Source organism: Phaethon aethereus (assembly GCF_964289735.1).
Source record: "Phaethon aethereus genome assembly, chromosome: 11".
Lineage (NCBI taxonomy): Eukaryota > Metazoa > Chordata > Aves > Phaethontiformes > Phaethontidae > Phaethon > Phaethon aethereus.
The window spans coordinates 19,384,949-19,412,053 of NC_138587.1; the positions used below are offsets into that span (position 1 = coordinate 19,384,949).

A 27,105-nucleotide genomic window follows, 5' to 3' on the forward strand; every position below is an offset into this window, starting at 1 on the left:
CATGTTTGCTACCATGGTCAAAACTATCCTAGTTTTCAGCAAATGAGATTTAGATTTGTTCCAAACTGAGGAATGAGCCCCCAAAATGTTCTTTCCTCTCTTTGGAAGAACATTACCGTATGAATAATGTTCGTCCAAGAAGGTTCAGAGTAAAGTGATAACAGTTTTGTATCTCTTCAGAATGCATCCCACTAAAAAAGTGGTCTATATTAGAAAGCTCTAATGACTTGATTTTGCCTTATAAATATGTCGGCCACCGTTTCGTTAGGCAACTTAAAGATCATTTTGCAGAACATGGCAAGAATACCTAATCTGATACTACATCATGTTTCTTTCACCCCGACTAAGTGAGAAATGCTTGTTTTGGTGTGGTTAAGAGGGCATGCCTATAATTCCTCTATTGAGAGAATTAACAGAACATAGCTGTTAAGAAGGAAAGGTGCAAATGGCAAAACTAAACAAAAAAATACATGCAGTTAATTAGTTCATACTAGAAAGCAGTAAAATATCAAATTATTTAGATGAGGAAAGCTGCAGGGAAGAAGAAGGGACAAGCTGCTGCTGTGACTGTGGAAGGCATCAGAAATTGCTTCAAAAGGATATTAATTGTCTTGGGCTGCAGTTTGCATGTGAGTGGGAAAGCCTTAAGAAGGAGTTTTGCCAATGATTTAAAAAAAAAAAAAACTGTAATGAGAAAAAGTACGAAGAGTGGTCCAGGCAGATTTAAATATATATAATAATGCTTTCATGTGCAAATAGTTGTTATTACTTAGGTCTTCATATTATGCATGAGTAATCTGCTGCAGTGAAACCAGCATGATTTTTACATTTTCGTACATTCCAAAGAGAGGTGGGGAAGACGTGTGTAATGAGGCTGAGCACCGTTTTAGAAAAGAAACTTAAAACCAGAGAACAGACAAACACACTGCTACAAATTTAGAATGATGTTTTTATATCTACTTTAAAAGATATAACAGTTTCTTTCCTCTTCTGTATGCCTCAGGAAATAGTACATTAAGGTAAAAAAAGAAGCAAATCTTCTGCATGCTGCATTCCAAATGAAAAGGACAAATTGACTTTTCTGAAATGGTTTTGAGCTTGATAAATTTCTTACCCAAACAGTTCACACTGGAGGTTGACTGGCTTTCAGTGTGAGTGCTTTGGACATATAGTAGATTACAAACCTCATTGAACCTGTTGGTTGCAAGAGTTATCTCCCAGCCAGGTTAAGTGAAGAATCAGTGAAAGTTCCACTGTTTTTCAAGAGCTGAAGTAATAGCATGTACCAATTATGGCTTAGCAATCAGAAGGCTGGAGCAGGAGCTGAAATACAGTTTGAGATGTATTCCCAGGTTCTGAATACAAATATGATACTGTACCCTGTTTAATGGTTTGTGCTGTCTAAAAATGAGAAGCAGACAAAAGATGACAGTGAGGAGATACAGATAGCAAGAACGACAATGCTGCTATCAGCGGGGTAAGGTATAGAGGTAAAAAAAGGAGAAAGTGACTTAATTTTTACTCTGACAATTATAAAAAGAAATTTTTATAAGTAAATAGAACTGGATCAATGAATGTCTGACAGAACTTGTTTCAGCCCACAACAGAAACTACTTGTCAATTTGAGTATTAGATAATGGCTCAGACCAAAAGGGATGAAAGTCTATTTATATGTTTTAAAGTATTTGGTATTTTTTTTGTTGCAAATAGTGTCCCGTATTTTTACATACAAAAGACATTAGCCTAGTGCAAGAACTTTGTTACTAAACTTTAATACCTTGGTGTGTTTGCCATGTGGAAGTTAGCTGAAAAAATTGATCTAGCTTTGATTACAGCCAATGGGAAAGTAAAGCCCCGTTGTGAGAAGTACCTTGGGATGAATGATCATGAAATGCAAGGGTTCATAGCAACTAGAAAAGGAAAGAAAGAAAATGTTAACATAAAGATGGTGAACTTCAATAAGGCAGGTGTCAATAAACATCAAAAAAAGAGGTAAATGATACGGAGGAAAGAAATTTGAGAGTTGTCAATTTCTTAGCAATACCATTGAAGAACACAAAAGCAAATTGTATCAATATGAAGGGAAGATTAAATATATGTCAACAACAGAAAGTCTGTGTCACATACTCTTTGGAGAAATGGAGTCTGGAAGGAAATATAAAAACAGGAGAAACTGATGAAATTGCACAAACACGGATGGGAAGAGACAGAAACTTGTAGGAAAAAAGCAGTTAGCAAAGAACTTCAAGAACAAAAAAGAATAATTGTATAATGCTTTAGCAGCAAAATTTTTTTTACAAAATCAAGAAATAACTAATCAGATTAAAGGGGACATTAAGCTATTGGCAGATATTACCAAGGTAGCTGGAGTATTTATTAGCTGTTTTGCCTCAATCTCCCTAAGAAGGTCAACTGCAATCAGATGGCAAATACAAAAAGTTCTGGAACAAATAAACTATTTATTAGCACTTAGAAGCTAACAAGACAGTAACTAAAAGTCAGCATAGATTTGTCAAGCACAAGTCACATCAGAGCAAACTAATTTTGTTCTATTATATGGGAATGCACCTCATGCCTCAACAGAAGAGTAGCATTAAACTTGATATGGTAAAGTGGGGAGATACAGACTAGATGAAACTACTGTAAAGGGGCTGGAAAACTGGTGAAAAAACTGATCCAGAGCATTATCTGTGCTGGTAGGATGCCATGAATAAGGCTTTTTTTTTTTTTGCCTTTTTTTTTTTTTAACCCAAACATTTTTGCAGCATTATTTTGGTGGGCAGAAATAAACTACATTCAGTAAAACAGTGAGGTTTAGCTGTCTTTACTATAGCTCTTTTTTACTAATAAGTGCATAAAATTATGCATAACTTCAACAATTACACATTTAAAAGCATGATCCAAATTTTGCTGAAAATCAACTTGAAGAATCATGAAGAATGAAACAGGATAAATATCAGTATGAATTTTTTCTTTATAAAGTTTATGTTTAAACGTATAAAGGTCTTTTATTCTGATTGCATCTTAAACCAGAATAGATGTTTCTACCACTATTTTACCAGTAACCCTATTTTACTCCATTGAAGCTTAAAAGTTTCTTGTTATCTAGAAATAGCCTTAATTATGGGGAGTGAATAGAAGAAAAAAATAATCTGATGTGATTTAATTTGAAAAACCTGGGCCTAATCAGAAACCATATATGGAAAAGTGTTGTGCATGTTTCTGCGTGTAACTCCTCCATCTGCCTACTTACTGTGTCTTTACCATGCCTGTTATAATAATAATAAATCTCCTCATGACTGGAGATTTTGGAAGATGTGTTAAGTATCTATGGTAGTGTTGATAGCTGTGACAGAGGAAGTCCATGTGTACATTTCTCATACAGAATATACTCAAGACCTTTTTGTTGTGAGACCAGATTTGCTCCTGCAGTGTCTGTAGAAAGCATATGTTTGCTGATGATCTCCTGTCTTTAATACATAGCATTATGAAGCAGCCTTGTGGTCTTTCAACTGGTCTGTTGAATCAGAATGCAGCACTACCGGGGTTTTTTATATGTATGTCTGTTCCTTTCTGCATAGTATCGTGTCTTGCTGTCGGTTTATCTTGGTATTGCATTCTATGGAGTACAAGGATGGCCCTTTCCAACATGCAGGCAGTCAAGCAGATGTATCAGATTAGCTATGTGGGAGAAATAAGAATTTGCCTGGGCATGCAGAGGCAGAATTAGAAAAGCAAAAGCTCAACTGGACTTGAATGTGGAGAGGGAGATGAAAGGATCTACACGCACACATATGCACACACGGCTTCTGTAGGTGCATTGGCAGCAAATGGAAGACAAAGGAAAACATGGCCCAAATGCTTAGCGGGGCAGTATATGATGAGGAAAAGGTAACCAAGAACAGTGGCTGTTATAAGTAATGAATATTTTCAGCTTAATTGTAGCAGTAGCAACAGGTGGCTGTAAGTATTTTTAGATGTAAATTTGCAGTGGAGATTGGCAGCTAAGAACATTTACAATGACATAGTAATGAAACTCTTAAGTTTGTCATTGATGTTTTATTTGTAATGTGTGCATGCAGACAGACATTGAAAGGACATTCTCTGGTTTGCATTGTGCAGTATTCAAAAGTTTAGTTGCTCCTAATTTGCTGCTCTTGTGCCATCTGCCTTGTAATCAACTCCTCATTTACAAGATCACATACTCACCATAATGTATACTGTATTTTCTCCTTCCTGCTTATATGGCTCTTTATTAGTAACATTTATTATTCCATGCTGTTTAATTAAAAAAAATCTATGTAACTATTTTTGCAATGTCTTCATGGAATTATCTTCATTTTGGTTTTGGATACAAAGAAACAGAGGAATTCCTTAGCAATTTTTCAGAATATTGCATTCTTCAATTCATGTATAACCAAGTTACCCAGAAGTGATAACATAGAACGAATTAAGAAAGTACATATGGATAGGTGGATGTTACTCAGTTAAGAACTGCTTTCTCTTCTATTTTGTGCTATTGTAGTGTTTCTCTGTGTGATCCTCCCACCATGTCTTGTTAAGAGAATGATACAATTATATTCTGTGAAATATTGAAGATACAGTGTGTTTAAAAAGCCTATGTTATAGACATGCAACCTACAGCTAGAAAAGTTTAAAGGTAATGCAAATGTAGTCTGGAAATATTACTCAAGGAAACATGAAGGATGGGAAGTACAGTAATACACGCTTCCCAGGTTATCTTGTAGTGCCTCAAGAAACATGTGAGAGCGCTTACTTAAGCTAAAAGTTAAGCAAAAAAAAAAAGGGGGGGAAGCAGTAGAAAAAAAGATGTTAATTTTCGTTCTGCGGTTTTGCCTTGGGAAGAGAGCAGAGAAGAGGAAGGAGGAATATCCTAACCAAAGATATTCCTATCAGAAATTAAGATTCCACTTTATCCAAAGAAAGGTGGAAGCCAGCTGAGATGCTGACAAAGCCAAGGGGAATACTTGGTACGATATTCACGGTGCATTCTGTGGTTCTGTATTATTGTAACTTTTTCAGTACTGCAGATGTTTTTAAGTAAGCATGTTATTTTATCCATAAGCTCTATCTAGGTAAAAATGATTGTTAGTGATCAGAATCCAAACTTGTCTCACCCAAAACCATGGCAGATATTTAAAACTAGAGTACTTAGCTTTTTTAGTGGCTGTCTCGTTCCTCAGCACTTTGTTAGCAGGGCATGTAGCGTGAATAGAGCATTCATCCAAAGAAGCTGTGGAAACTGAGGAATTGGGAGGAGGAGAAACCTCTGGCATATGCAGTATGGTAGTGGTAAGTCTACACTCAAAGGTCACTAGGGAATTTGCATTATATCCAACTCCCTGTTTTATCACATAAAAAGACAAGTTTAGGTTTGTCAATTTTTCCTGCACCTTTTTTCCTGTTGAGAATCCTTAGGATGCTCTGATTCCTGAAATAATCATCAAGAAGTCTTCAAAGCATATATTGTTATCTGACTTGGTATATGAGAATTCTTCTGAAGATTAAGAGTTTGGATTCAGATGTCTATGGCTGAACTGGAAGCCTATCTGTATCACTCTTCAGCAACACCGAGTTTGTTCTAATAAGTGCAATTCTCCATTAAATAAGAAGGGTCAAATAACTTTACAAAAGGCACCACTTTCACCTATCCATCTAATTATTTTCTGGCTGCTAACTATGCCTTGGATGTTTTTCAATGCTATAGACAAAGCAAAACAAAATGGGTGTATCTTCTACTGAAATGCAATTGGAACAATGCTTATCAAATAAAAGATACTAAAAAAAAAAACCAAACCATGTACATTGACATACCTTATATGGGGCCTGCCCTCATAACAGAATGATAAGAAAAATCCAGGATGAAAGGGTATAAAACTGGAAAAAAAAATGGTTGTTCAAGTGTTGGCAAGGATAATGTCTGTTCCTCGTGTGAGGATACGCATAGATGCATCATGTAGATCTTGTCTTCTGTGTGTTTCCATATGACTTTGTTTGACAGTTTTGTAGTGTCTAGGCAGTTTTGAAGGAATTTATGAATGCTCTCAGTTAGAGATGGGGGAAGAGTTAACTTTTTATGGAGAAGTAGAGAAATAAATGCACTTGCAAGTGCAGAACCACATGTTCCTTCTGCTTAGGTACTTCCCAGCTGACCTCTTAATGCATGGGAAGTTTCTGGGGATCATAGATGATGATCAGGTTTAAAGGGCATATATAAAACTATATCCTGGTGACTCGGTTATCTTGCAGTACAATGAAATGGGAGGAAAGATGCTGCATAGTCATTGACCTTGAAAGTTATGACTAGTTCTCATGTATGCAAATTCCCACACTTCTGGAGGGTGTCTGATTTCCATAATGCTTCTCTGAGTGCACTAGTACAGAGCACAATATTCTACCCACTGATTTTTTTCATATTTCCTTTGTCTGATTTTGTTTCTCCAGTTATCTCAATAGTTATCTAAGATTTTCACCTTCCAACATTTATCTTCTTGTTCTTTCCAAGCATTCCTTTTATTTCCTTTTGCAGGCATCCATCTTTCAGTAAATTACTGTTAAGTTTATTTTTTTCTTCATATCTTTATTCTTCCTCTACGTCAGTATAAGACGAACATCCAGATGGAATTAGTAGAATTTCTTTCTCTGATTATAATTTAAAATAATTAGATTTGGAAAATAAAATACTCATCTCTTTTTAAGGGAGAAGAGGGGAAAAAAAAAAACCCTAGTGTGATTGAAATCATTCATGAGCACCAATTTGTGGGAGTGTGAAGCACTGCAGTGAGAGGGGAATGTAGGAAAAGAACAGTAACAGTGTAGTACTTTGGGTGGTTATTATCTTGGACTGATTAGCATTTCACAGCTTTGTTTTCTTTCTTTAGCATAACTAAATTGTGTCTTTGGGCTTTATCTAAAGGACATTATGCTGTATAACCGTAACCTTACACAATGAGCACATACCATGTTATGATATTTTTTTCTTACTACTTAAGTGATAAATGTAGACATGAATGGACACAATGTGCTCAGACCTCAGATATGGAGGCAGGCTCTGATTTGCTACGAAGACATGTTTGCTGTAATTTAAGATGCCTGTCCAAAATTTTGTATTCAAATACTGTGTACTACCAGAGTATGCTTCATTCTTTTACACTAGGGGTTGATGTCCCGATATGCATCATAAGCATAAGTGATTTGCACTGGAATGTAAGGAAAGAGACAGGAAATGCTCATGCAAAAAACAATCAGGAGGTATGGAATTTAAAAAAAAAAAAAGGAATGACAAAAGACATCTGCCTTGCTCTCTTCTCTCTCCCCTTTAAAATAAACATATAAACCCAAAGAGATATATTAGCATAAGTGGTGTGTGGTCTGTATTATATAGTAGACAAGATTGAGTTATTATAATGATCCCATCTGCTCTTAAAATTAATCTGTTAGCTAGAAGTCTTTTCTACTATATTATATCAACTGGTAGTTTCCTAGCAGCATCATGATGGAAGCTGATCTTTACTAGAGATTGCAATTAGGAAAAGGTATGTTGGCAGAATATTTTCCTCCCAAAGATTCTACCTTAGAATTCCAAATTTCACTGTTCCTCTTTGCCTAGCATAAGACACAGGGTGGAGAAGCATGTGTCTGCTTTGAAGCAAGACTTCATCCGTCAGTGGTTAATTTATAACTGCTTGTAGCTTTTCTAATGCAAATCAATATTTATTGGTTAGGCGCAGTATAGAGAAAGTCCTTTTGAAGTTCATGAAGCAGCTTCATTGCCTCATTCTTTTCTCTCTCTTCTTTGATTCTTACCTCAGAGTATGTGGAGATATTAACAAGGTTAACATCTAGCCCTTTATAAAGCATCTCATTATGTTTTGTTGAGATGTATTTTCATGGTCTTTTCCTTCATATTGAAGAATAAAATTGTAATCCGTTCTTTCTCAGCAGATGGATAGGTAAAACACGTGCAGAAATGTGAGAAAACAAAGACCCACAGTGATGTTAAAATACTAGACATGCAGAAGCGTATCTTTTACCCAGCTGCCAATTTTCAGTACAGTGGTAGGAATTTGGTAATTTTGAAACATCCGTTTCTGTCTTAAAATGGAAAAGCAGTAGGCAAAATGAGAGAAAACACAACCTTGCTCTTTAGTGCTACTGGTATAGGTGATTTGGAAAGATGTTTTATGTGGAAATGTTCTGAATTTGTGGGTGGATGTTGGGGAGAATATGAGTAATACAGTCTGTCTCCAGAATTTAGCACCCTTAACAAAGCAGATCTTAGGAGAGAAATATGAATTGCAAACATAATTATGGACTAAAAAAAATGCTGTTAATCTGTATCATGATAGTCGGATTTAGCTGTTCTAAACTCATCTAACAAAATTATCTGCCCCTTTTTTCAAGGCTGAATCAAAAAATTTTAAGTGACAATGTTTTGTCGGTAGTACTACTTTACAGTTGACTATGGGTGGTATCTGCAGGAGAAATGTAGATAATGATTTCCCATTTGTAACTCATCACATGATCTTGAGATACTTTTCAACCAAATTCTTTTACATGATAAAAATTAGCAGGCAAATATATAAAGTTTAAGATGTTAAAGGTGTAAAAAGTATTAGAGAACAATGTGATGATTATTTTAAATTTATGGTCTCCTTGGCCTTATAAACAGGTTAACTTCCACTGCACGTTCAAAGTGGTTTTGGTTTGACCAGTGTGCATGTATGCTACATGAAGAAAATGAAGAGTTTTCTCAAGCCACTACTCACATGTACAGTCTTGTCCTATTTTAGTATCTCTAAACTTCCATTACTTCTCTTAGGTGGAATTGAATTGATAGAGGTCACAGTGCTGCCTTTTTTGAGCAGGCTGTAAAAAGAAAATGTTTGTGACAGTGTTTAGATAGCATAGAATAAAATTCGCCACTTTGAAACACTGGATTTAGAAATGATGTATTTGTAGGGGAATTGATTTTCACTTTTTCCCGAGTAGGAGTTTTCACTAACACAGTATCCCAATTTCAGATGTCAGAATACAAATCTGTATGCCAAGTTCCTGAAGGCAACCTAGACAAATTTGACAGGAATCTTCATCTCTTTGTGTATTTATTGATGACAGTTAGCTCCATGGTTCTCATCATCATTTAGTCATATTTTCTTGACTTTAACTGTCAATAGGAATGTATATCGGCTGCTCAAAAATGTTAGCAAGAACAGCGTAGCTAAAATTACATCACGTTTACACATTTTTTCCTGAATACTTTTCTTGTAACAGTTTCTAATGTAGACAATTACCATTGTCTGGAACTTTCATTTTAAACACTAAGCAGACTTCTGAAAAAGTGGTAGCAACTCTTCCACAAGTTCTATCTCAGTTAGGGTTTTGAGTCCTCCCAGAGCTCTGATGTGGAGGATCCGCATGCTTAATGGGAGACTACCTGTACAGAGCAACTCTACATACTCCAAACCAGCATTGTAGAAACTGTATGTTCTAGAGATCAGATGCTGCTTGGGTAGAGGGAGGCGTAGCAGCTGAGAATGGCAAAGGGAAAGATATGGACAGGTGAAGAATAAACAAAGATAAGTATTAATAAAGTCAGAAAAAGGGAAGACAGGATCACTAGGTAGATTAATATGGTTGAAGTTGAATAGCTGAAAAAGAGATTAAGTTAATGTGGAAAGGTCCATATCAAAAGCTGTGGCAAAAAAGTCTGGCTGCGTTCTCTCCGGGAGTATGGAACTCGCTTTAAGATCCCTTTTTCTACGTTGCTTCTCTCTTTAGGTAATAGCTCTGGGAGTGCTGTGACAATGTGCGTGTATTTATTCCCTGTTAATTGCTTTAAAATTTTATCATGCTCCACTATTGCCAGTTGCTATGTTAGGAAGCAGAAAATTATATTTTACTTTTATTGTGCAATTACATGCTAAAGTTTCCATCGTTATGTTTTTAATAGCAGCCTTCTCATAGTTATTTTAAAACAGAAAAGTTACCTCATTCACTGTCACTATAATGCCCTGTCTACTGGGAAAAAATAACTTTGTATCGTTTAGAAATATTTCTTTAATATTCGGAGAATTTTCCTAGGGATTAGGCTTACCAACTAATGAGGTTTTTCTTCTGCTTAGTCATGGAAAAAAAATTCATCTTTCTAATTTTTACCTCTCTTCTAGCAATCTGATCTGTTGGGGTAGCTAATCCCCCATCAGTTCCTCCTATACTTTAGTTGATTGTGTTCTTAGTATTTCAAGGGAAGTGTTTTTCTGACTTTTGTGCAATAGATAATTCATAGCAATAGTAACAAGGAGGTTATCCGTTCTTGATCCTGCTCAGGATGAACTCCCTTAAAAACATCACCCAGGAAGCAAACGTTAAGGAATATTGCTATCCAAAGCAATGGCCCTTGTTCTGGTCACTACTTAAACATGGAAACTATGTGGGTCTCTGGAGACATACGGCAGGGGACAAAAAGTCTTTCTGATCTATAAAACTTTTAGAAAATACAAGTTTGACCTTTGCTGGAGACTGATATAACCTGTGGAGTATTTTATAAGATGTTTTTTTGTGTGTGTAGACAGTTTAAAAAGGGTGAAGGAGGAGTAAAGCCTTTTCATTTTCTCTTCCAGTTGCTTCAGCTGACTTTCACTTCTTAGATCTCTCTCCCAAACCTATATTTGCTTGGTTTTCCTATTTATCCCCTTTCTCGTTAGTAATATATATTTGAAAGCAACTATTACTGTCTGGTTTTGTGTATGAAAGTTACTGTAGAGACGTGAGTGGTGTTATTAGAGATGTTAATTATTTCCTGTAAAATTACTAATATGAAGCTATTATAAACCAGGAGCTTTTACAAAAATCAGTCTTATTTCATATCGCCTGCCACCACCACGCTGCTTCCCAAAAAAATTTTTTTTCAGGTTGGGGATCAGATACAGCATATCAATAGGCAGGGATACAGATTTTTCTACAGGGCTATTCCGATTTTCTAGTCGTTAACAGGAAGAAATTAATTAGTTGCAGGTATTTGAAGGTACTCTTCCCTTTTCCTGCTCAGAAAGAACAAAAATATGTCATGAACACATACAGCTGCAGATTTTGCTGTCTTGGCTGGCAGGGTGCAAATAGACGTTAAAATGTTTAGGTGAACTACGTAGCTCAGAGAAAGCTCAATTACAAGTAATTTTCTGGCTGTAGGAAGGCCCAGTGTAATGAATACTACTCTTCATACTTTCTGTTGAGCTCTTTCTGTTGCAAAATTCACTGTCAAAAAACAGTTCTGTGTTTCCAACTGAAATTGTCATGTACAAAGCCAAGTAACGGGGATATGTGGTTTGTAGAGCAAGAATTATACAAGACAACTGCTGTGTTAGACCAGAGAACCGTTAGCTTTTCTCAGGTTAGAGATGGTGATAAAATACTTATTCTCTAAAATACGTGTAATCCAAAATTAGAAGTCTTCCCTACAGTTATGGTCAAAGCATTTCACACATACCACCTGGCAGGGTTGCTCTGGCTTTCTTTTCATTAGTTAAAGTCACGATCCCTGGCAAGAACTTAAGGAATCATACTATATGATTAAAGTCTCTTTTTTTTTTTGAAAGTAGAAACTTTTTCTAGCTAAAGGAGAGGATTCTTTTCAGGAACACAAATATGTACCTTTCATGATGTAAATAACAAAAAAATGCCAGTGTCAAATGTTCAAGTGTGGCAGACTCACGAGAACCCAAGGAGAATAATTGATGCTTGGCCACATCTCTCCTGCAGGCTTTAATAATGTTTTTAACATTGTCATAGTTTTTTCTTGAATGTGATAGAGAGAAATGACAGGTACTTATTTTCACTATTTTCTGTTTCTATGGAAACCCAGGGTTTGCAGTAACAGTCTTACTGTAAGCTCTGTAATCCTCCCCTGGGGCTTCTAACCAATGTGGTAACTTAATAATTCATGAGCATTAAGCCTGAATTTGCTGGGAAGCACAGCGCGTTGCTTGGAGGCGTTTTCTCAGAGCCAGATTAATTTCCCTCACAGATTTGGAGTTCTTTTCTGTAAGATGTCTTTATAAAATACACTGCATAAACCAAAACAGTGTACTTTTCTTCACTTGTTTTTGAAACGGGTTATTGCAAATCATCAGGATAGGGCAGCTCATGAAAGAACCTCCATCTCCGCCTTAAAAAAAAGAAAAGGGGAGGGAAAAGCCAAACACACCCCATGAGCAGCTTGCCTGAAAAGGAAGATTTTTAAGTAGTCCATGAATCATTGTTCAGACAATATGCAAACTGAAAGTTCAGCAGGGGTGATCTTTCTGTCTCAGGGGTTTGGGAGTGGCCCCTGTTGGTGGGGGCTCAAATACGGCTGTGCCATGGGATCTAGTATATGCTGTTGGGTTACGTTATAAATGGGAATTGAGTTCATCGCAGACATGGTGTCATTCTGTACATATGCTTTTACTTACTCTCACACTTAAACTGAGAACTGAAGACTCATTCTGTGGAGCATGGGGAGATTTTATTATTAGGTCAGTCTTACAGCAGCTGGAAGGACTTTGATTTTTTTCCAAGAGGATGAACAAAAATTAGCAAGTCTGAAAGGTAAACGTGATTAACATTATTAAGAAAATAAACTTGAAAAGCTTTTTACAGAGGATACTCCCAAATGGACTGCAAACAAATTGCTTAATCATCTCAAGAGTTCTGCCTTTTAAAGCACAATGGCAATATGTAAATGCATTCTGAAATACTTCACAAAAAGGAAACTTTATTAAAAGTATTTGCAATCTTTCCACTCTTAGGAGGAGCCAAAGTTATTTACTGTTTGATGATAACTTTACTTTTCCATTTCTTCATGTACTTATATAGGTGTCACGAACAATTGTACTTCATTAGAAACCCTTTCTGTTATTTTATCTTTCAAGAGAAAAATCAACCCGGTATTTATGACTGTAGGAAATGACTGAAATGTTGATATACACACATGCTTTCTTCATGAACATGAGACCATCTGGGTGAAATAAGAATTCAGAAGTCCTGACATGGAAATTGTTTCCTTTTTAGAAAGTTTCTACAGGTTGTTGAGGATACAATGCTGTCCCATAGTGACAGTTTTGATCACCGACCATAGTAGTGTTTTTGCACTCAGCAGCCATGAGGAAGATTTTGACAAATTTGGCAAGTGGAATGAAAATAAAATTCAGTGTTTTCCCTAATATGAGAAGCCACGTATTGTTATTGTTAATTATGTTGCGTGATGCAGCACAAATAGAAAGCGCGGGCAATACAGACATGTTTTTTTCCTCTGTCACCACACAGGCACTTGGAGAGCAATCATTACTTTCCTGAAAAACAAGCTAATGCTGCTGCACTGGGACTTTAGGTAACTTCTGCTGTGCTGGTTCAGTGTACTTCCTCTCTGATACAGAGAACAGTTTCCTGAGTTAATTCATGCAAATATTAACTTGTGGAAACTGTAAGATTTAGAGACCATAGTTCAATTCTGTCCCCTGCTTCCCCCTGTCATCCCCCATCCCTGCCAAACCCCAGGAATCTCTTTCATGGTGGTTCTCCGCCAACTTATGAATGTTTTGAAACAAGCACCTTTTTTCTTTTTTTTTTTTTTTTTTTTTAGCGTTAAGAAAATATGTTTATCATATACCCGTAATTCCTAACATAATTCCATTCACTTGGTCAACATATTGTCCCTACACACAATAGTAGAAAGAATGTAGTATTTCATGGCATTGATGAAGTAAACTGCCTGAAATATAGTGTGCAGGGCAAGACTGCAATATTTTGAAGGCAAATGTTGGCAAGGTTTCTGTTGTCATAGAGAATGACTAGCTCATCCTGAGGTCTGTCCTGGTTGACCTGGGCTTGCAGTGCATAGGGTTTATTCTCAAGATTTATCTGAGACAAAAAATGGTGCTTTTACTGTAGCATCTTAAAACGCTTATGATATTCATATGCCAACTCAAATTTTATTCTAGAATTATTGTCAGGCATATTAGCATTCATTAAAAGAAGAGACTAGAAGAGATTTTTTTTTTTTTTGTGAGAATTTAAATAATACCATGCTTGTCACCTTTTCTTAAATGGTAAAACTGAGTATGATGAAAGAAAGTAAACTGTGCTGGTTAGGCAGGTCTTTGTATGTAGCTTATTCATGCAAGCTGCTGTGACAGCATTTTCAGACTTTTGTTCCTGAATTTTTGTTTTATATGCAGGTAGGGATTTACATGATTCTAGAAAAGTGAGAAAGAAACATAGGGAGGTGCTGAAAGACCAAGGACTAAAATACAAGTTGTTATATGACCTTCTCTACTACCATATGACCCTTTTCACTATGCACGAGAACATATGTTATTGGACCAATATATATGTTTAAAATAACCTTTATTCTTAGAAGTGATCAGCCAAATGCTAGCTTCTGAAAACCCAGTAAAATACAGCTTTTGAGAAAGGACTCTGTAAAAATGTTGGGATTTTTCAGTGTTCCACCTGTTGTTCTCTGGAAATAAGAAGCACCGAGGAAAATAAGAAAAATGAGGGCGCAGATTTGTACCTTTTCCCTTTTAGTGGCCTCTTGGAATGGAGAGGGTAAAGGAGGAATTTGTTTCTGGGAGCAATGGTTACTGAACCATTCTTTAAGGCAAGAGAAAGGTACAAGATGTGAGGTTTCTGCTTAAGGGGTTTGACACCTTGATGTTTTGCTGTCTCTGCTTCAGAAAAAACATCTCCTAATCGTTGTTAAAGAATTTTTTTAAAAACCAAGTTCTTTGTCATCAGTTTCCAAGTCAAACAGAAAATTGGTCTGCAGTCTCTCTACAGACTACCATTGCTTTGGTACTATGCGTCTGTTAATCCCATACCTACATTCATAAATTGATGTGCAGTCAGGATTTTTGCCTCACAACCCCATGCTAATTAAACATGCCAATGAGTTAATATAAAGGAGCTCACTAATCCATTCCAAGCTCTTGCTCTTTGCCAGGCCTTTTGTTGTCATCTTTGCATGTTATGCAAAAAAAGCCCCACAAACAACCAAACTCAATAACAAAAACTCCCCCTGGCATAATGCCACTCCTGCTCACCCAACAGTAAATTTTGTCCCTGTTTGCCCCTTCCTTAATGCTGAAAATGTAATGTCCCAAACCATTGATTGCTTCCTTCCTTTTTGCAGAAACAGATGCCAGTTCAGTGTGGTCCTGCTTTTCAGGCAGTTAAAGCAAGCCAAGAAGTGAGACACTACGCTGCTTTCATTTTTTCTTCCTTTCATGTAAAAGAACAAGAAGCTATTTGACTTTGCTTATCAGAGCAATGTTTCTTATATGAGTAGCTTTAGCAATTACTAATCATGCGAGTGATTGTAAAATCTGACTTATTGCTGCACAAGAGGTGGTTTCACTATGATGTGAGTTAGCACAGGAGGAGATCTTGCAGTTAGGGTAATTGAAGATTTCTTATAGTATGTAGGAGCAAGAGGAATAAATAAGCTTTTGTTTAAGATACTGCTACTGATGTAGCACGTCTTAGGTCTGAACACAACAAGGTAAAAATGTTAATTCTTTTCTCTGTTTTGGTGTATTTCTTATCTCTGATTTTATGCAAGAGAGAACTGGGTTTGGTGCCTTTTCATAACAACTGAAATTTTTTTTTTTATTCTTTTTGGGCAGTAGTTTGATCAAACAGATTGCATCAAATGCTCAGGACCTCCCCATACTTAATTTCCACCACTTATTTGGCAATTATAACCACTGGGTATTTAAATTTCCTTATGATATGTTTGAAGGTGTTTTAACAGAGTAGCATGTGTCTGTTTTTCTTTAAGCAATTAGAGCATATTCAATTATAATAAGAATAATGCTTAATGCATATAAACATGGGCAATTATTTCTGTATGGAGTGTACTTGGATTTGATGTTTTGGCCTTAACTAAACTGGACTTTAATGTTGTCTAGATTCTATGCATGCTCTTCTCTTTGTGCAGAAGATAAGCTTGAGGAATAGACTGAAGACTGAACTCTTTCACAGGAAGTAGTTCTCAAAATAAGAAATTAAGTGACTGAATTCCCATTAAATTTCTTGACCCTAAATGTGTGTATCTTTGTCTATGAAAGGAGCTATAATTATAGCTGAAGGCAGTGGATCTTCAGATCATTGAAAACAGGATTATTCTTCCTGGTTTCTTTCAACATAAAATAAATTTGCAGTTGTAAAATGGGGACTATCTAGTTCATAATATGGGTCAACAGTGTAAAAACATTCAAGTCCTGTTCCAGCATATATTAGCATTATCAGCACTAGTGAGACCTTAGTAGAATATTTAGACTACTTACTGTTCTTGAACAGTAATACCAAAGATCAGAGAAATTCTGGAGTTCAAAAACAAAACTGTAAGTTTAGGAGAAATGACCTGCAAGGGAAGGTGGAAGAGCTTGAGGTGGCTTAATCTTTTAATATTGCCTATTAGCACTGCTGTCTCTTCATTCTCCTTGTCCTGTCAGTGGATTTCTCTGTTGACAGAATGCCTCTTCATGTTCCATGGTTCTCAAATGCTGCAGTTGCCTCAAAGTCCCCTTAATTATTTAGTGACACAAGCTCAGGAGGACTCAAGGGAGGACTGGAAATTAAAGGAAAGAATTTAAAGGTTGTTACTGAGGTAGTGCTGGAATAAGGGTGGAATTGATGAATAAGCAAGTGAAAAAGATGATGGTCTGCTTCATTTCTTGAAAAGCACTGGAACATGGGGACAGGAACCAGTTTTTTTCTGTGGCTGTAACATAAAGGGTGAACTGCAAATTTTAAAAGATTTCCATTTGTTAATGGAGTAAAACTTTGCAAATGAGCCTCTAGAATATCTCTCTTCAGATGTTTTGAAAGCAGGCTAAGCAATACAACTTTTGGTAATGAATCAAGTACAAATAGGCTATTTTAGCTCAAAGGCTTGATGGTCCCTTCTCTGCTATTGTTAGAGGAACAGCCTGCACAGGATTCTGTGGCCTACAGTATTGTGTTCAACTTCAGTTATGAAAATGAAATGCTCATTAGTGCTGAAATAATTTTTCAAAGAAACCTTGTTGGAAGTTCAAAAGTACAGAACTTATTTGAGATTTAAAATATAATATGTAATGTTATTGTTGAGATCAATGGAGGTAAAAGAGCAGTTAAACATTATTTCTTGAAGAACTTCTCTTTAATGTGCTTTAATTCTTAAATTCTTATATGCATTTGTATGGTACGTAGTTCAATTATAAATTACTATAAAGTTCACGCTCTAATAGTAACTCTGTAAATGACTGGTCAGAATTTTTAAGCATGACAGCCTGAATCCTTTTCCGGGATTCAATGTAACCAGGACTATTAAACTCAAACATATTGTTGCTGTTCTTGAGCTTTGCTTTGGTGTAAGCTGATAGTACATATTGGCAGACTGTTGCCGTATGCTTCTTTATTCTTCTGTTGTTTCCCTAATTATCCACTACTGCACTTTGCTGGAGACAGGATAGTAGGGAGAGATGGACCTTTCATATGGAGAGCTGTTATGATTTGTCCATTTTTGACCTTGACTCAGTTTATATGTGGGCCAGCATCTTCTGCTATGATATTGGGTAGTAGTATATATTTCCTGTATTTTTATTCCAGAATTTGAAAATACTCTTAGTCAGCAGCACATTTTCATGTTTCTCTTTTCCCTTTCTGTGAATAGTTCTTCATGTCACAGAAGAACTTTGGTGCTCAGCTAGTGGTTTATTTTCCCTTCAAAATGTCAGTCATCCTCTGAATTAAGACAACTAGCCTGGATCTGACCACTGCAATGAAAGTGAAGATATTCCAGGTGTTTATTATATAGGGTATAATAATTTCTAGGGATTTGCAACCAAATATGAGTGAGCCAGCTTGGATTTACACTTTGATTTTGGATGGACATTGTCACCAGTGAATATATTTTTCCCTGCAGACATGATTTATATTGCTCATAATCTTCAGCTGGCAGAATGCTTGTTGTCTTGTTTCCTCCTGATCCTGGGCTACATGTATGAGCTTTGTGTTCATCAGTTGTGCCCCATTTGGTGCCTTGATTACATTCCCAGCAGCAGAAGTGAAAGAATAGTTTGCCAGACATCTTGTTTGTGTAGTATTGATCCATTTTATGCTCTTATCCTTAAAAATGGGACATGGTTAATATGCATAAGGCATAGTAATTATTTTTCAGTGTACTAGTAGAGGGTGTTGGCAAATTTACATTTAACAGATAAACAACAATTACTTAATTGTCATTGTTTCAAGTTTGGTTTTAAAGAGGACCGATGTTTATTTTATGAAAGTAACTTTTGTAGCTCTGTAGGTCATGGTAGTTTTTTGTTTGTTTGCTTTAGGGAATTTTACTTTTCTGTATGGAGGGAGACACATTTTACAAATTATACGTGTAACAGAAGTTAAATGTGTGTTACCTCCTAATCTTTTGAAATGAAAGATTTTGCAATTAAACTGATTCAAGGATTAAAAATAAATGGATTTATTAAAATTAAAGTTTCCCTAAGCAGTGTTTTTGAAGGCATTGGAAAATCGATGTTTATTGCTGCAGCTTGGAAAGAATATGGCTGTGAGTTGATATTTCTTTAAATTACTACATATTTTGAATGATATAAGGAATGGTTCCTGTTTGGAAATTGATGGTATAAAAGTTAGTTACCTTCTGGTTTATTCCCTGTATTAAAACCAGAGCTTACCTGTGGGAATCACTGTAACTGTCCTGTCTGCTCCTCTTCTGAAGTTCATTCAGTAGGGAGAGCTGAATGCCAGCAACTCTGCTGCTAAACTAACACCTATTTCAATTTATGTTAATATTTAGAGTTCTACAGTGTAATTGTTCAGGTAATGCTGGAGGTCTTGTTTGTGTGGCCCTTTTGCAGGAGCAACAAAGGACTGAGGCAAGCAGCTGGGAGTAGCAACCACTTTGGCCATCCTGCTTGAATTGCTTGCTACTGTGTGTTTTCACAACCTTAATTAGTTACCAGCAAAATAGCGGGCACACAACTGAGTTAATCATAAAGGTTAAGAATGTGATTAATGTGGTTTTATTGCAAATAGGTCTTATTTTGAAAATTCTGACTTTTTTTGGTGATTTATATATTAGGTAGGTAGAGGTAACTATGAAGACATAATGTTGTTGTAATGTAACTGTTACTATAATGTACTGAAGTTGTAATATTGTACTGCACTCCAGTTAATACATCATAAAATTCTTACTGAAGGATTAGATAATGCCATGTCATTAAAGTGTTTGCCAAAACATTCTTGACTTACTAATTGACATCTCAGAAAGTAGTTGTAGGTAAAAAAATCATCAAATACCTGTTTCTTTTGTAGTTTTTTGAGGCATGTTAGGAATCTCTGAGTTTATAAGCATCTGCTGCAAATTAATTAAAATTATTGCTGAATGAGGTTGTGGGATACATAGAGATTGGAGTAATAGTAACAGGAAGAGTGAAACAACCAGGGAGCATGATCTGGATTGCTTAGCAAGATAAACTTAAGCAAATAAACATGGAAAGGTACATAACCAGATATGTGAGTCCTGTTTACAGAATTAGGGGCCGTTCCTAGCAATTCTGAAAATACATCAGTATGTCTAATGGACAAGCTGCTTCAAATGAACTCATAGCATAATGCTGTGGTAAAAAGATGTGTGATTAGTAGGGACTTGATTTCATATGTGTGAAATACACATATGTGTGTATTTGTATTTATGGTGAAGGTGGTACTAGACTAGTTACTGGTAACTAGACTGTTACAAACTTACGTTTTTAGAATGGTTCATGAAATGGTGTTGAAAAATTGCACTCTGGGTTAATATATCTATAATAAATATATAAATACTAATAATTATATTCATATGTATTAAATATCTAAACTATAAAACAGTTCCAGCACTTTCTTGAACTTTTGAACAGCGTTAAATTGCTTGCTTGTTTGGGGAGATGTTGGATTACATAATATAATTAATGATTGATACCACTATCCTGTGAGAAATTAGCTTTTCTAAAGGACTTTTTAACATACAGAAGAAAGTGTAACAAAAAGCAGTGGCTAAGCACCGAAACCAGACGTTTCCAAGCTGATGTTAACCCATGCAGTAGGGATGAATAAATAGCCTGTTGGAGCAAGCTACCAGAGGAAGCAGTGCATACTTTACGTTTTCATATTTTTCAGGCCAAACAGGTAGAAAATGTGTTTTAGTCAAATAAAGGTTACTGGAGTTGATACAGTCATACTGGATGAAATTGAAAGGATCTGTGATACAATGGAAATGTAACTAGACACTAGACAATTTAATGGTGTGCTGTTGCTTTATTTCTATGAATCTGTAGGAAGAAAATTCTGGTCAATACTTAGTATGTTGTCGCACATCTAGTGAATAAATTACTTACACTTAGCTAATTTATTTGTATACGTAAATTCTCTGTCTGTCTTAAGAAATAACATCAATGACCATGGCTTACCATCCATAGTAAGGATTATTTATTTTGTAGGCTGGCTATACATGCTGTTTTTGCTGGTAAAAGGACTGTTTAATTTGATAAGCAGTTCTATCAATTTAATCTTAATGTGTTTGAATTAGTATATTGCTTCTATAAATAGTATACATTGAAGGAGATTGCTTAATTGGTATTCTTGTTACTTTTAGTTCTGAGTGGATTTTAATGAACTCTGTTTTACCAAAGGCAGTGTACGCCTCAGGAAGCATGCCTAGCCTTTGCCCAAAGTACTTGTAATGTGTTCAAATCCTGTGCTTCATATATTCACATTATTTTAATGTTATTGCATCATGAATATGCATCAAACATGATGTTCTTACATGCAGAGTACTTGCTATTAAAGGTCTTCTATGCTATTGCATGTAATTTTATCTAGATCAATGAGTACTGTTTCATATGCTTTGGAAATGAAAAAAACTACAATACCTAGTGCATCTTTTTAAAAAAACATATCTACCTGTATTTTTATGTTGAAGTGTATACATGAAACTCTTGTTTATTTTTTTTTTAATGTTGTTTGCTTTTTAGTGAGAGGTTTATGGTGAGGTTAAACAAGAACGGAGGCCCCAGGAATCCGGAGAAGATAGATCGAATGTGTGCGCTTTTCACAGTACGTGTCTGTTCCAGTTCTTCTTCCCTTACAGTAGTGTGATTGTAGATGTAGTCATCCTGAGGGGGAAAAAAACAATTCTTCCTTTCCAGTATATCAAGTAGATCAGAAGCTGTTTCTAAGTTTTGTTATGGTTATAACTAAATGTTAACATAAGAAAATGGACATATTACTTCACCATAAAAACAATTTAGAAGTATTATGAAGTATGTACTCTTAAGTGCATTTGTTCTTGCTTATAGTTTGAAATTTTGAATATTTCCATTGCATGTACTATGCTCTTAGGTAACAGGGCACAGGACAAAGTTGCATTGGTCTGAACATAAAGCAAGGCACTTTTTTCAGAATCGAAGTTAGAAAAAAAACTACAACAACACACACAGAGAAAAACAGAAAATTCTCCAAACAGATTTTTGTCATGTCCCATTCGCGAGTCCGTGTATCAGTCCCAGGTAGGTGGTGCAGCAGTAGCCTCCCAGGTCGGCACCATAGTGTGTGTGGTGGAACAGAAAGACTGGACTGTGCTGCAGAAGCAGCAGCCAAGATGAGCTACAGAGAGTTAGTTGTAATAAAGGAAACGCTGTGACTTCCTAAGTTTCTACAGCAGGTCTGTGCAAATAGCTACCCCTTCCTGACGCAAAGCAGATATGACCAACTGTACCAGCAGTCTTTAACTGTCTGTGCCAGAAAGACAGGATAAGTAATTCCCATCTGGCTCCTACCAGATGATGTGGCAGTTGGGAGTGAAATAGCCAACTAAGATTTAGTTCCTTTTAATGCTTCAGACTCGCCTCTCACCTAACTGCCTTCTTGTTTTATAGTTCTTGTTATGCCAAAACAGTAGTTTCAAAACACTAAGGCTTTAATATAACCATTCTGCACCTGTCTTAAGCTCTGTTTAAATTTGCCTCAGAATCATGTGTCAGACCATGATTTTTTCTGTCACTTCTTCTCAGAAAGAATATGGAAATCTAGAGACACTGAAAATTAACAGCTCATCGCAGACTAACTGTAAAGAATTTCAGATCCCAAGTGTGATAAACACCTTCCATCGTGACTCACCTTTAGCTAGTGCACATGCTAGAAGCTCTTTGACAGAAGTATTTTTACCTCCAGTGAAGAAAAAAGATGGCAGACAGCTTTAGTATAAGCTTTAGTTCTGGCAATGAAACCCTCTAAGGTCAAGCAGGGCTGCACACTGGAAATAGGCATGGTTCCCAGCACCATTCCCTCTTCTCCTTTAAGACAGCTGAATTTCTGCTCTTAAGGAACAGACCATATCTAGCCAGACGTAAGGATGCTCAGTTCTGTCTCCATCTGGATATGGGAGATGAAGGTCAATCCGAAAACATTGGGATCGATGCTGACATCAGTAGCAGTTCTGGTTTTGGTACCGTCAGTGAAGTGCTACCAGCTGATTAAATGTCAGCAGAGGTAGCAGAGTCTTAGTGTTGCCATTGGCACTGATGACTCCACTGTTAGTAACTCAAAATGAGTATCTTACTCTTCTAAGAGAAAGGTGGCCAGGGAGCAAGCTTCAGCACTGGTGTCTGGATCATGCAAAAATGTTGAGTGTAGGATTAAGAACTGCTCTAAGAATTATTCCCGAAAGGCAGCACAGACAGGTTCGTATCAAGTTTGCCACTTTCTGGCCACTGAGGTTCATCATTCTTGAAAAGATTTTCACCATCAAACTTCACCATTTACACTGCTGCCACACTACTTAGGGTCATGCAACAACTGTCTTGTTTCACACTGTCGACCTGCAAACCAGTACTACGTGGTTTCAAAAGTACAAAAAGGATAATGTTACGTCCAGGGGCGTAACATAGTTCCAGAAGAGACCTGCTGCATATTATGGATAGGGAGAACCTTATCTAAAACAGGCCAGCCCTGGGTATTGCAGACGTGTGCCGCTCTGTAGTGCTTATCCTTCTGATCAGAGATCACTCCCAAGCTACCTTTCTATTTAACTATACAAAAATATCTAAGCTGCCTCAGGATCAGCTCTCAGAGGTGCTTAGACATGTTGTCTGTCACTCTCTCTGATAGAATGTATAGTCTACATAACAGGAATTGTTATAGTAACTGGGAAAATTATCTGTGCAAAAAATTGCATGTGTCTGATAAATATTTTTCGTCAATGTATTCAAAGAACTTTCCAAATTATGTAGCAAAGGAACAACAAATAATAGCTTTTTGAATACCTGTTTTATCTTCAATGGTTATATCTTATCATACTTTCTTGATTATTAAATGCTTCCAAAATAAGATAGTTCTGTGACTTTCAGGTTTGTTCCCAAGTTTGTGTTATTCTTGACTTTAAATCTATTTATTTCCTCACCCTCCCCCGCAACTCTGCAGTATCTTTCCTCAAACTCTCATCTTTCACAGAGGCAAGAAGCCCCATATCTTAGGCAATTTAAGGTATCCCTGTCTTTTTCTGCTATCTCTCTTGCTTCTAGGGGTTCGGCTCTCTCCTTGTGTGAGATATCAAAATTACTTAGGTTTTGGTTTTAGATCTGCTGCCACCAAAGGTGAGAAACTGCTTCCTCTGAAGATTAAAGCTCACTGAAGCAAACCTCAGCCTATGCATGCTTTAGAAGCATTCCTGTGTCTGAATTAAAACATAACTACACACTATAAGCTTGCTATTTTTGGTGAATACCTTACTCTCTGTAGCTTACGAGATTGGCAACTGAATTTGCTAAAGCTGTTTAAAAAACTAATTAGTGGCAGTCAGGTATCTTTGAGTCTTTCTTTTTTTTTTTTTTTTTTAACATACAGTTAGACCTTTATAGAAACCAGCATTGTAAAGAACTAATCACTGTTGTAGAATAACTCTTTTCCATACCTAATATGGGGGGAAGAAAGTAGGGGTGATTTTCTAAAAAGCCATGCGATTAGAATTATTATGAAATTATTTTGTTTATTAACCGGTATCACTTAAGAAGCTCAGAAGGATGTGGGAAATAAACCCCTGTGGAGGCAGTCCTAAGAACACCTTTCTCAAAATTGATTTATTTATATTGCACACAAGCAAATAATAAAGGTCATTTGTCCTCTTCTGGGTCCTAAGTCATGTGCATGGATTCTCTGCAAAGAAATTACCTGAAGACTTCCTCACAGGAGTTGGGGGAATTTCTTCCCTTGTAAAAAGCCTCTGCTGTACAAAATGAAACACAAGGCCATCTGGGCCCACATTTTTGTCTTTTGACTGTGACACAGTACATTTTTTGTGAAATTGAAAAGCGACTGAAGTGTGAACTCAGCAATATGTGCATGCCCTACCATTTTCTGATATTTTGATAGCTGCCCTTTGAAAAAAAACAATTCTCTAAATTACTGTTAATTAGAACTGGTAGTCTGATACTATAATAAAGTTCCCCCCTGTCAAATCACAGGTATTTTCAAAACTCTACTATTCTCTAGAGTATTAAGTACTACCTCCAAGTTTTTTTGCTGTTTGACATGTATTGTCAGGCACTAGTGAGACTAAAACTGTGTCAAAGCCTTTCTTATCACGGAACTTCAATTTTTCCAAGACATGCAAGATAAAACTTACCATATGCTACACTGGTATGTTAGGTGATGAAGAAAGCCTAGAAAGTATGTTCCCTTATTCATGCAGCAGCAAAATAAGACTTGAAGAGAAAATGCTAAGGAAGATTTATATAGCTTAATTCTTTGGCTTCAGAGAGACGTGATCTGCTAGCTGGTAAGCATACCAAACAGTGCATTTGCAACTCACTGCATATGCTGCCCAGGGAAATACAGTGCTCCTTTTAAACAGAGTAAGAAGATACAGCCATGAATTTATTACTTGCCTCCTGTAATTCAGCAATGTAACGCTATTTGAAAGGGACTGAAACTTCTCCTTAGAATAAATTCTTCTTATGCCTGGTTCTCAGTCACTGTGCACAGATTTTACTGTGCTATATGTCACTATAACCTGAAGTTCAGTGTTTATCTCAGCTGTTGAGATTTGGTTTCTCAAGTCACATAGGAAAGAAATTTGCTGTGTGACTTAAAAGTTCATGTTTAAGCTTCCAGCAGAATACAATTTTTAATTCACTAAATCGGTTCAAACTAGGAATGACAGAATGTAATGTCCACAGTTTAAAATTTCCCCCCTTATAAAAAACTGCCTGATTTCCTTTTACAGTAGTTTCAATACCACTTACTTGTGGGGGTTTTTTTTAAAGAAAAATACAATATTTTATCTGAATGTGTTACTGAGACTTTTCCAGTTCCAAAAAATGTAGTGTTAGAAGGCCAAGCTACATTTGTGCATGAACAAATCCACCAGTGATGTTCTGCCCACACAAATGTACCTTTTAGGAGTGATTTGGGATAGATATCTTTATTCAATTGAAGAGGAAAAACGAAAAGTGAAGAAACATGAATGTGTAGCTATCATCTCAAGTTTTTTGTAAAGGCGTATGTAAAGCCCTAGAACTGTTTTTAAAAAGCATCATGTTGAAAACATTTCATACAAACAAGAAAAAAAAAAGGTTTAGAATGATGTGAGGTGATGTCCATTGCTTCAGTGTGGGGGAGGAGTGAAGTGAACAACAGTAACTGAGCTTAAAACCTTCTTTTTGGATGTTTCTCGTTCGCATTCTTAGGAAGAATGCATTAATCATTTTGTGTTTCCAGTTGTTCTTCTCCTGAGAAATGACTGGAGCAACGCCCTTGATGTTTGGGGAGAATTTGAAGGCTGTATGGCATAAATCAGTACAGAACAATAATATGTTGTACAACCACTTAGTAGAGTGGAGAGAAAGAGGCAACAGCTGTTGCCGTAGAGCACAAGGAGCCTTATTGCTTCAGGGTCTAAAATGAACGAATATTCTTACAGTGCAGATTACCTCTTTAAAATCATCTTGTCTTGGAGATTAGTAACATTAGGGAAACTTGTTGAACAATGCTCATGTTTTTAGGAAGAAATGTTTCTTAGATCTTTAATTAAAAAAAAAAGGGGCAGCAATGTCTTAGAAGTTGATCTTTGTTTATAATGTTATCAGAAAAAAATGCAACATGCCAAGGAATTTGCAATTAAGACAGCTTATAACATGTGACTGCCAAATGCCACAATAATGAATTATTGAAAAGTACTCTATGCATATTTTCTTTATTTTCTTTATTATTAAAGGTTTGTCAGGGTCAATAATACTTTTTTGTCTTCATTAGCTTCAACTTTTCTTTTACTCTTCTGTAGGCTCTTCTTTTCCTATTTTTTGGCTTTTCTTTAAGCTCATTTTTAAAAGTTTTGACCTACTATTCTGTGGCATGGAGTTTCAGAGTTTTCATGCATGTATATAGTTGCTTGCCACAAAAAAGACTATTGGGAGATCTTAAGGTCCTCTGTTTTGCTAAGTAATTACCTTGTCTTAAAACTGAGTTTATTTCTTAGTTTTTCCAATACCCTATCACTGTTTTGAACATACCAGGTATAAGAGTGACCAACTACGTCACTAAACCATTAGAATGTTTTTAGCCAAATGTGGCCATTTCCAACTACCATGCTCCCCAAATAATCCCGTGGTGTGTTTCAGCAGTTAGAAGGGGGCAGAGAGTATTTCCAGTCAGCAGTTTGCATGCAGCCTACCCTGCTTTTGGACTTTTAAGGCAGCTAGCAATGAACTACCTGCCCTTGGCTCCCATCAACTATAGAGCCTGTAGGTTCTACGCATGGTTGAGACACTGCCTTGATGCTTTCATACTGTAATAAATATATCATATGAAACAGGATTAACGCTGCGCATTCAAAAGCATTAAAATAAACCATGTATCTGAGTCTCCTACCTTTATACCTCTTCAGACTTTTGCTTGTTCTGAGGAACTGCACCTATCTGCTCATAAAATAGAGATTAGTTCAAAATGTGCTTGAAGTTACATCTAAATTCTGAGAGTCATGCTGGAAATTTTTTTCTAGAGCCA

The 27,105-nt window shown here is 36.3% G+C and overlaps 1 protein-coding gene across 1 annotated transcript in view; it reads left to right on the top strand.

Annotated features, from left to right (window-relative positions):
* DOCK3 (dedicator of cytokinesis 3) overlaps window positions 1-27,105 on the top strand; it is a gene marked incomplete at both ends in the record, with an annotated part of 215,636 nt that overhangs the window by 88,390 nt on the left and 100,141 nt on the right. Inside the window, one exon of the mRNA XM_082004660.1 lies at window positions 21,081-21,162. Coding sequence (XP_081860786.1) covers window positions 21,081-21,162 — 82 coding nt within the window. The remainder of the gene's footprint in view (window positions 1-21,080; window positions 21,163-27,105) is intronic.